At 51.5% G+C, this 11,210-nt stretch overlaps 1 protein-coding gene across 1 annotated transcript; it reads left to right on the forward strand.

Annotated features, from left to right (window-relative positions):
* The first annotated feature begins 5,992 nt into the window (after positions 1 to 5,992).
* On the forward strand, positions 5,993 to 10,976 carry LOC139005521 (keratin, type II cuticular Hb1). The gene is made up of 9 exons (XM_070407757.1): positions 5,993 to 6,361; positions 7,091 to 7,299; positions 8,046 to 8,106; positions 8,853 to 8,948; positions 9,160 to 9,324; positions 9,575 to 9,700; positions 9,966 to 10,186; positions 10,415 to 10,446; positions 10,714 to 10,976. The coding sequence occupies exons 1-9, from the start codon at positions 5,993 to 5,995 to the stop codon at positions 10,974 to 10,976; spliced, it is 1,542 nt and encodes a 513-aa protein (XP_070263858.1).
* Positions 10,977 to 11,210: the final 234 nt, after the last annotated feature.

Here is an 11,210-nt window from a genome sequence, read left to right on the forward strand (position 1 = left end):
AATGAATCATGAGATGCTGTGATGGTGAAGAGCCAGCTGAGACAGAGACCTAGGAAGTAGGGCCAGTGTAGTCTCTGGGATTCTGCTCCATGGCTGCAGGCTGGGAGGCAGCCTGTGGGCTCTACATTTGAGGATACCAAAGCATCTGCACACTAGGCCTGTAGGAATCCAAGAGGCCACGCCTTCTATAACCTTGCAGCTCATACTTTCTGTTCACAGAAAGAAGGTTCAGGCCAGGTTCCAGGGAGAGAAATTGAGGGGTGCGGGAGTGGGTGTGTACACAGCACCGGAGCTGTTAATGAGAGAATTGACCTCAGGTCCAACCACCAGGAAGGGTGGTTGGGTTAGTGAGTTAAGGAGAGGCCCAAGTCAGAGCCCTGCCTCCTCAGCCAAGACAGCTGGGACAGTGGCCAATTATCCCTGAGAGAACAGGGGACCAAAGGCCCCCATGGGGATCCTGGAGGAAATGAAGCTTGACTCAGGAGTTCTGCCCTTGGTGAGGTCTGTCCCATTAACCAGGCTAAGCCCCTGAACATTCCCCAGCCCATGTCCCTGCCCTGTGAAGATTCAATGTTATAAAACTGGAGCTGAGGTTGCCCACCTCTTTAGGTACACCTACACCTTGCCCTCAGTGCCGTGCCCTTCCCCCATCAACCTCCTCTTCCTCTGCTCTTCCAAACTTGGAATGTCCCTTCTCCATTTCTCCTGGGTTTTTCCCCATTGTACCTGCACTGTCCTCCACTTCCCTCTTCTTCCCTCTCTCTACCCAAATCTCCCCTCCCTACCATCCTCCTCGTCCCCCAGCCAGTCTTTATTCTTCATTCTAGTGGCCCTGCCGAGTAAAGTTAAAAACAGGCATCTCGTCTCTCTTTTTTTCCTATAAATCTACTTCTTTCCTTCCCCAACACTACCACACTACCCTAAAGCCTTCAGGATTCTTGTCCTTATTGACTGGTTTTCCTTACCACTCTCATCATCACTCAGGTTAAGGCTTTGCTTCATCCCTCCTTCAAGCCCCAGCCAGGAACATCTCCCCACCCCACCCCCTACACCAGGAATGACCGCCCTCTGGTCTGCTTCATCTGGTCCCCAGCCCATCTTACCAGAAAGCTTTATACAATTAACCACCAAGCTTTGGTGGCTCCATTACTCAGCTCTTAACATGCAGCTGGTATTCATTTCATTCATTCAACAAATATTTATTGAGCACCTACTATGTGTCAAGCTCTTGAAATAATATCCATGAACCAAATATTTGTACCCCTTGGTGTGCTGCAGGGTTTTCATTTTTGTTCATGATCTGGGTATGTATCCAGCTTTTGTCTTAAAAGTGTAAACTCTCCAGGAACAGAGATGAGTACTTCTCCATCCTCTGGTCCTAAACCCTGAGAACACTCTGAAAGGCCCAGAAGAGGGCACTGGAGGAAGGGGATTACTGAGTGTGTGTGTGTGTGTGTGTGTGTGTGTGTGTGTTAATGTGTTATATATAAACACCACCTACTGTGCGATACTTTTAATAAAGGCAGACGGTGGGTAGGTGGGAGTGCAATGAGATAAACTCATCCTTTCATTGAGATCAAACACACCAGGCTCTGAGTGCCAGCTCTGCCACTAACCGCACTGCTTGAACCAGTCTCTTAACCTCACTAGGCCTCAGTGAACTTCTCTGTAAAACTAGAATAATAACTCCTGCCTCAGAGGGTAATTGTGAAAATTGTGCTCTCACTGTAGTATCTAGTATGAAGCAAGATGAACAACAAGAGATGTTACTATCTTTTGGGTTTGAAAGGATATTCATAAAATAGTTTCTATACCAAGTATATACTACTTGCATAGTTTTAAAAAATACCCAATGCTCTAGAAAGACTCTTGCACAATCATGCTTGAAGACATGAGAAAGAACGTCCATGGCAGCTCTGTTCATAATACAAGCTCTGGAAACAACCATGAGGCCATCAGGGTAGAAAGATGAGTAAACTGAGTACAATTCACAGGGGAATGAACAGTATGAAGCCACAGGAAGCAACATCGAACAAAAAAAAAAAAACAGACACAAAAGAATATACACAATATGATCCCATTTATATGATGTTTAAAAACTGGAAAAGTAAGTAGTATAAGGTTTAGCACTAAAACTGTAAAGAAACACAAAGGAATGATTTGACACAAAATCCCACAGAGGAACCATCCCCGGGCCAGGAAGGAAGGGGGTACAATCAGTGAGGCTCATAGGGAGCTCCGAAGTTACATGTCTGTTCTCGTTCTCCCAATAATGCTAAGCATGCCATCTATAGATTCTTGTGTGTGTGTGTGTGTGTGTGTGTGTGTGTGTGACATATTTCACAATAAAAACCATTTTAACTTTCATAAAGCTCACGTTGCCAGAGCCAAGGCCATATAATGGTTTTGCCAACCCTCCCCGCCCCCACGCCCCGCCCCCAATAAAACTTTTTCACTCAAAGAAGACATACAGGTTAAATGTCCTTTTAGGTCCTCAAAAATTAGCCACAACTAGTAATACCTGAAGTTTCATGAAATGGTGTCACATTTGAATTTTTTTCTATCTGGTTTTAAATTGTTTCTTGCTTTTTTAAAATTGCTTGGCAAGGGCCAGCCCTTAGTAATTAGTCCGTGTTTATGCATGTCGCTTTTATGAGGAGTTATACTGGTAGAAAAGGTAAAGTGAGTGTGCCATGCACTTTGACTCACTGTGCTTCTCCTCAGGACACCCGGCCAGCCAGCTTGCTGGGAGCACCACTGCTCAACTGTGGGCAGTGCCCAGGATTGCGGATAAAGGGCCTCAAAAGTGCTGGCCAGCTCCCCAAACACATAAAGTGGCTGCAGGTGCCACACCCTCCTCTGGGATGACCGGATGGCCGACACAGTCTGTGACCCCATGGCAGTCCTGTCACAAGGTCCCACTCCTGAATGTTTTGCATGGACACCTGGAGCCCTACGCCTGACAAACCCTATTCTCTTCTTTTCTCCTTCTTGCTTCTCTTTTTCCCATTAACCGCCCCACCCCTTCCTTTCCCCTAAGCTACTTTGCCTACCTTTGCCCCAAAGGCACAGCAGCTAGGGAGCTGCCAGCCAAGTCATTTCGCTTCTCTTTTCTTCCCTTCTACTTATGCAAATCTCTGTACTTTATGAGTTAATTTTTCTAGACCTGCTCTATTGGAGTGGGGTGCTTCTTGGATAAGTAGAATACACTTCAATCTATCGAGGTTACTTACAATACACCGTAAGTACTAGTATACAAATAATTAGAACGGCCACTTTCCATCCCCTCCCTTCAATTATCAGGCATAGGATCCTGCAGGTCCAGCCCATAGGCCCCAGCCTCACATTGCTCTTGTGCCAGACTCACACTCCACTGGCCCCTCCTGTTTGTTTGTTTGTTGTTGCTGTTGTTGTTGATCTTCACTCAATGATATTTTTCCATTGATTTTTAGAGAGAGTGTAAGAGAGAGGGAGAGACAGAGAGAAATATTGATGTGAGAGAAACACATTGATTGGTTGCCTCTTGCACAAGCCCTGACCATGGCCCGGATGGGGGAAGAGCCTGAAACTGAGGTACATGCTCTTGAACAGAATCGAACCCAGAACCCTTCAGTCCACAGGCTGATGCTCTATCCACTGAGCCACCCAACTAAGGCATCTCCTCCTGTTTTTAACCATTCCAATCCCCTCTGACTGCCCATTATCCTTAGACTTACTTTCCAACCCTAAATCCACAGATATCCCCTCCTAAACAACTCTCTCTACTCTTGATTTTCTAGGGATAAGGCAATCCAGGGTTTGTCATAGCTTGTAGGTGAGAAGGCATAGTATCTCCTGAGCTTCACTACTTACAAGCCAAAAACTGGGCAAGTTATTTAGCCTCTCTCAGCCACAATTTTCTCATCTGTAAAATGGGGATAATGGTGCATACTTCATATGGTTGTGTGAATTAGAGATCTTTTATAGCATCCTATATAATAAAGAGGTACTATGCAAATTAACCCTCACACCCTGACAAGAAGGCTGCCTATGACTAGGCAGCAGAGGGGTTAGTGAGGGACGACCAAACGACTGAACAAGGAGGCTGCCTGGGGCGACCAAGCTGGCAGGGGGGTTAGTTAGGGACAACCAAAAGATTGAACAGCAGGCTGCATGGGGTGACCAGGCCGGCTAGGGGGCCATGAGGGGCGACCAGGCTGGCAGGGGGGACAGTTGGGGGTGACCAGGACAGCAGGGGGGCAGTTGAAGCAACCAGGCTGGCAGTGGGGGGTGCAGTTAGGGTGACCAAGCCAGCAGTGGGGGGGGGGGCATGCAGTTGGGGTGACCAGGCCGCCGGAGTGGGGGGGTGTGCAGTTGGGGCGACCAGGCTGGCAGAGTAGGGGGGTGTGCAGTTGGGGCGACCAGGCTGGCAGAGTTGGGGGGCATGCAGTTGAGGCAACCAGGCCGGCAGGGGGGGCAGTAAGGGGCGACTAAGCCAGTGGGGGGGGGGGGCAGTTAGGGGTGACCAGGCCGGCAGGCAGGTGAGCAATTAGGAGCCAGCAGTCCAGGATTGTGAGAGGGATGTCCAACTGCCAGCAGTAAGACATCCCCCAGGGCATCCCAGATTGGAAAGGGTGCAGGCTGGGCTGAGGGGATCCCCCTGCCATGCACAAATTTCGTGCACCGGGCCTCTAGTGTAATAATAATAGATGACTAATTTTTAAAATCCTCTTATCAAAATGTTTCCTTACAGAGTACTTTCTAATTGTAAAGGGGGAAATGTATTCAAGTGATCTAATTTAACATCATGAATAATATAACAACCTGACACTTTGTGCTTCATATGAAGTATTCTGCCCAAAAATGTTTCAATTAAGCCCAGTCAAGCCTCTAGACCAGTGTTATCCAATAGATGCTGGTGTGATGGTGGTAATGTTTTATATCTGTACTGTCCAATAAGGTAGCCACTAGTCCTGTGTGACATGTGGCTAGTACAACTGAGAAACTCAATTTTGAATTTAATTTAATGTCAACTAATTTAAATAGCCACATGTGCCCATTGGTTACCATACCGAACAGCCAAGCTCTAGAGTTAACTTCCAGCTGATAGACATACGTTAAATCACATAAAATCTATTTTTAAAAATTTGGGAGACAATTGGGAAAATTGAATGTGGAATGGATAGTTAATAATTTTTGGAATTATTGCTCATTTGCTTGCCATGTAACTGTCAAATAATTGGACCAATGTGAAAAGAAATATGGCACAAAGCTAACATCTGCCTAATCTTGGAATCTAGGTGGAACATCGCAGGATGTTTGTTATATATTCTCTCAACATTTCTATATGTTTGTAAATTTGAGTAATAAAAGCTGAAGAAGACATCATACAAATATCTAATAATGCAGTAGCTGCTGCTGTGGTGAGAAAAAATCAGATGTTTTTCAGTAGCCCACTGGACCACCTAGGGAGGGGACATCCACATTCGTGTTTCAGTGGCACCTTGCCCACTCCTGGAATGGAACCTTACATCTCAACCTTTCCTGGGCCTCCTCCCCACTCACTCTCCTACACACACAGGCCCCCTCCTTGCTTCTCCCAGCATCTGTCCTCCCTTCTCTTCCCCTTCTCCTGGGCTGTTCCTCCATCCTTCCCCTCCCCGGCCTTACCCTGCCCTTCTCTCTCCAATACACTCAGATGAGTGCATGCCCTGCTGGCCAGGCACTTTGAAGATGAAACAAGATGAGTCTCCCTAAGGCCCAGAGATTGGCATCTTTTATGCAGAAGAGGGTGCGGGCCACTCCACCATTAAAACACATTCTAGAGAGGGGTTGAACCCAGCTAACCGCCCAAGCCCATAAAGCATAAATTGCCCCAACTCCATCTGCATAGCCAAGCCCCTTCCCATCGGACCATAAATAGGACTGGGGCACCTGGAGGAGCACATTGGAGTTTCCACCAAGACTCCAGACCTCACATCCTCTATTCCACAGCCCAACCTCCAGAAGCACCATGACGTGCGGATCAGGATTCTGCGGCCAGGCCTTCAGCTGCGCCTCCGCCTGCGGACCCCGGCCAGGCCGCTGCTGCATCACCGCCGCCCCCTACCGCGGGGTCTCCTGCTACCGCGGCCTCACAGGGGGCTTTGGCAGCCAGAGCGTCTGCGGCGCCTTCCGCTCTGGCTCCTGTGGACGCAGCTTCGGATACCGCTCAGGCGGCGTGTGCGGACCCAGCCCGCCCTGCATCACCACCGTGTCCGTCAATGAGAGCCTCCTCACGCCCCTCAACCTGGAGATCGACCCCAACGCGCAGTGCGTGAAGCATGAGGAGAAGGAGCAGATCAAGTGTCTCAACAGCAGGTTTGCTGCCTTCATCGACAAGGTGGGTGTCCCTGACCAGCCCTTCCCTGAACCCTCCGTTGCTGGGCTGGGCGCTGGAGAGGAGTCAGGGGCAGGAGGGATGTGGTCCAGGTGAGCTCCCAGTCTGATGGAATAAATGGACACACATCCAGGGCACAGACAGACACAGAGAGGTGGAGAGATGCGTCTAGGGGAGGCAGAGACTCCTGGGTTGATAGCACTGTTATTACATATATACAACCTCTGTCCACATGCAGGGAAACCACAGTGAGACAGGGCAAGGCTTGGAACTGTATCCGAGGAAGGAAGCCCTACATGCACACAAGACACAAGAAATGCACATAAGAAATAGGAGCTGGACCACAGGGACCTCCTTTTGAAAGGTGTCCTTGATCACACCTTTCCTGAAACCTCCTCATGCTCACGACTCAGGCTAGCCACAGAGGGGGGACTCAAGAGCAAAACAACCTCCACTCAGCCCCTGACTACATGCCACCTACACTCATCAGAACTGAAAACTATTCACCTGAGAGCAGGAACTGACCTTTCCCATACCCTAGGTCCCATCCCTAAAATGGAAAATCCAGATATGAATAATAGTCAGGGAAACAGAAGTTGCCTTGTCTCCCAATGTTCAACTCTACTTAAGCTCTGTTGAGCTCCAGCTTTGTGAGTTAACATAAAGCATCCCCCAAATTGGTTTTGGGGCACCAAGAGCCATCTGACCCTTCTTCTCTACCCTGAATGGTAGGTGCGCTTCCTGGAGCAGCAGAACAAGCTGCTGGAGACCAAGTGGCAGTACTACCAGAACCGCAAGTGCTGCGAGAGCAACCTGGAGCCGCTGTTTGAGGGCTACATCGAGACGCTGAGGCGCGAGGCCGAGTGTGTGGAGGCCGACAGCGGGAGGCTGGCCTCAGAGCTCAACCACGTGCAGGAGGTGATGGAGGGCTACAAGAAGAAGTGAGTGTGGCTGGCTTTGACGTTGGACACAGGGAAGGACTTAGGTTAAAGACCATTGGATTAGACATGAGAAGAATTTCCAACAGGGTGAGCAGCCATGCAGGCCAGGGTGGCAGGATGTAGTAGGATCTTTTCACCTGTGCAATTGTTGCCCAGATGCCTGCCTGAGAGTAGGGCTGTGATGCCCCCAGGACATCTCTCCCCTGCGTTAGCCTTCTTGGAGTCTGACCACCCAGCAGCTGTTGCCTGTGCTCTGTGGGGAGAAGGCTTTTGGCATCTGGCATCTTCCAGGCCTTCTCCTCCTGACTTCCCACCTATAGCACATGACCCATGGATGTGATATGAACCCTACATGTCCTGGGGCCCTTGGTGTCCCACAGCTCAGGGCTCTGAGTGCTGATGGCCTCTGGAACTCACAGACCCCACACCTGGGCGAGGATGCACACTCAGTGAGGGGTGGCTGGGCTGCTGTGCCCCAGAGGGGATGCTGGCCACGCCCAGCATGGGGCTGGTGCTGAGGCCTTATTTGCCTCAGAGCAGCTATGAGGTCCCAGAAGATTAGCCCAAAGGACCCCTCAATTCAAGGCAGCGATATCCTTAATCCAATCAAAAGGATATAACAGGGCTGCCAGGGTCCAGCTGTGGTGGGACGTTCCTAACATTGGCCCCTGCCCTGGTATGAAGTGGGAGGGGTTCATGGGAGACCTGCCCTTCCGTGACCTCCCTCTCTGCCTCTTCTGCCTCAGGTATGAGGAGGAAGTTTCTCTGAGAGCAACAGCTGAGAATGAGTTTGTGGCTCTGAAGAAGGTGAGTCATGTGGTATTGGGGAGCATAGACATGAGGGATCCTAGAATGACAGACTCTTCCTGGGGAGACCCTGAGGGTCTCAAGCTCAGTGTGGGGTGCAGTGACCTTGTCAAATCACATGGGGAATTCCCAGAGATCAGGTCATGGACGGAACATCCAGAGCTTTGACAAAGGTCAATACCCTTGGAATATCTACTGTGTCCTGGGGCACGGGGATGGCCAGGTTGACCTCTGGATGTCCTGCTTGGCTTCGGAGGTGTGGTCTGTGGCTTGGGTCCCATAAGCCTGACATCTTCAGTTTCTGTTGAGGGACAATGTCCTGTCTAGAGCTGTGTGATGTCTGAATAAAAGGAGGGGGAGGATGGAACAGAACCTGGAGTGGCCAGGTGGAGTCTGGGAGGAGTGCTGGGTGACAGGGAGGGGCCAAGATGTCTGAGTGGGGAGTCAGTCTGGGCAGGCATCCTGGAACAGGGTGAGTGAAAAAGGAGAAATGGGAGAGTAAGCTACCTCAAGTGAGAGGGGTAAAGGCTGGTGGCCCATCTTCAAGACAGAAAGGGGTTTGTTCTTAGAAGGGGAGGGGAGGTTGTGAGGCCCATCCCAGAAAGTTGAGAAGGTATGGAGATGGGATGGGAATGGGAACCCTGGGAGTCCTTCCCCCTCCACCCGGCCTTCATGAATGGCTGAGAAGAGGGCATTAGGGTGACAATCACCAGGGGTTCTAAGCTCAAAGACTGCCCACTTCCCAGGATGTGGACTGCGCCTACCTCCGAAAGTCAGATCTGGAGGCCAACGCAGAGGCCCTGACCGAGGAGATTGACTTCCTGCGGCGACTGTATGAGGAGGTGAGGGCTTGTGGTCCAGGCAAGAAACTGGCAGCTAGCCTGGAGGAGAGAGCTTTGGCCTGGGACATAAGGTGGACAGGGATTGTGCATCAGTCTGCCATCCTTGAGGGGGTGGGGGTTAGAGACCAGGGAGGGCTGAGAAGATTGGGTGGATGCTATGGTGGTGGAGTCGGTGGCATAAACAAGATCCTTCCTCCTCCCATACCCACAGGAGATCCGTGTCCTCCATGCCCACATCTCAGACACCTCAGTCGTCGTCAAGATGGACAACAGCCGGGACCTGAACATGGACTGCGTCATTGCCGAGATCAAGGCTCAGTATGATGACATCGCCAGCCGCAGCCGGGCTGAGGCCGAGTCCTGGTACCGCAGCAAGGTGAGTGGCACAGGGCACCTGCCTCCTAGACATGGCAGTGGGAGGAATGTGAGGTATATATTAGAAAAGGCTGCTTTTGTCTGGGGATTTTGATCCTAAAGATGGTAACAGAGGCCAGACAGCTCTCAGGTTGAGTGGACAGGGCAGGGCTGCCATGGATGAGCACTGTACAGCCTACACTACCATGCATGGTGTCCTGAATGGGAGATGTCTCATCCTGAGCCTCAGGAGCATCTCTGCTTCCCCCCAGTGTGAGGAGATGAAGGCCACAGTGATCCGTCACGGAGAGACCCTGCGCCGCACCAAGGAGGAGATCAATGAGCTGAACCGCATGATCCAGAGGCTGACCGCCGAGGTTGAGAACGCCAAGTGCCAGGTACGGGGCATCCGCACTCTGGGCCACCAGAGAGGCTGAGGGCTTGGCCTGGCTTCCACAGGCCATGTGGACTCCAACATTCATTCTCCAGCCCATTTGCATGACTAGAGTCATGGGTGTGGTTACTCAGGGAGACCCAGGTCATGAGGGTGAGGGGCCTATTTTGGGAGTGTGCCCAGCTGGGTGTGAGTGACTGGACACATCCAGAAAATGGACAGAGAGACCTGGGAACCATAACCTGCCTTGTCCTCTTCCGGGTCCCCAGAACACCAAGCTGGAGACTGCAGTGAAGCAATCGGAGGAGCAAGGCGAGACAGCCGTCAGTGATGCCCGCTGCAAGCTGGCCGAGCTGGAGGCCGCCCTGCAGAAGGCCAAGCAGGACATGGCCTGCCTGCTCAAGGAGTACCAGGAGGTCATGAACTCCAAGCTGGGCCTGGACATCGAGATCGCCACCTACAGGCGCCTGCTGGAGGGCGAGGAGCAGAGGTGAGACCCTAGCTGGCCAAGCTGCCATTTCTGCCCCATAAAGGGCCAAGAGTCTGGGATAAACCTGTCTTTTATCACTTTGGGGTAGTGGTCAACTTGGGAGGGCTCTTTCCTTAAACCTCTGCTCCTCCCCTCTTGACTTGCGGACCCAACCCCCAAAATTTGTGGGGCTCTGTCTTCCACTCTGGCCAAGTCACTAATACTGCTCTTTTTCTTCTTTCCTCTCAGGCTGTGTGAAGGCGTTGGGGCCGTGAATGTTTGTAAGTAACATGGGCCCTGTGTGGGTAGATTTACTCTCTTGCTGTAAAGGATGGCAGAGTCTGGAAGGAAGGGTTTCACTGGGACCTAGATATAAAAGGGCTGGCATTCCAACAGAAGGGATTTGGGGTCTGACAGCAGGAAAGACTATAGCTGTGGGACTGGGTGGACCTGGAGTTGTCAAGTAGAGATACTGTACTTGGGGAGGGGCATCGTTGGGATGGGATAACTCGCCATCAGAATTTTGACTCAGGCTTTGGGGTTCGCAGGTGTCAGCAGCTCCCGGGGTGGAGTCGTCTGTGGGGACCTCTGTGTGTCAGGCTCTAGGCCGGTGACAGGCAGCGCCTGCAACGCCCCCTGCAGTGGGAACCTGGCGGTGAGCACCGGAATGTGCGCCCCCTGCGGCCCCTGCGCCCCCTGCGGCCCCTGCAATTCCATCACATCTTGTGGACTGGGCACTGGAGGAGTGGGCTCCTGTGGCATCAGTTCCTGCGGCGTAGGCTCCTGTGTCAGCAGCTGCCGCAAGTGTTAGGTGTCCCAGCTCAAGCCCCGACCAGCATCTCTCCCTCCCAGCAGGGCCTGGTCCAGCCCTGGGGGGAGCAAGCACTGGGTTATTTCTCCTGCACTTTGAAAGGTTCATCCTGCTCCTAGACTCTTCTGTGTATCTGTGATCACCTCTTCCTATGCTCTGCCCCCACCCACCCACCCCACGCTGGGAAAGGCTACCCCAGAAAGAAGTCCCCTTGGTGCCCACAGGAAGGGGGCT

This window comes from Myotis yumanensis, unplaced genomic scaffold (assembly GCF_028538775.1).
Source record: "Myotis yumanensis isolate MYYU_CA2020_CCGP unplaced genomic scaffold, mMyoYum1.0.hap1 SCAF_3, whole genome shotgun sequence".
Classification (NCBI taxonomy): Eukaryota; Metazoa; Chordata; class Mammalia; order Chiroptera; family Vespertilionidae; genus Myotis; species Myotis yumanensis.

Excerpts from the sequence above, each read along its gene's own strand:
- LOC139005521 (XM_070407757.1), top strand. The coding sequence starts at position 5,993 with ATGACGTGCGGATCAGGATTCTGCGGCCAGGCCTTCAGCTGCGCCTCC. Across the intron at positions 9,325-9,574 it reads AGTCCTGGTACCGCAGCAAG|TGTGAGGAGATGAAGGCCAC; the intron begins GTGAGTGGCACA and ends GCTTCCCCCCAG. Across the intron at positions 9,701-9,965 it reads TTGAGAACGCCAAGTGCCAG|AACACCAAGCTGGAGACTGC; the intron begins GTACGGGGCATC and ends CCGGGTCCCCAG.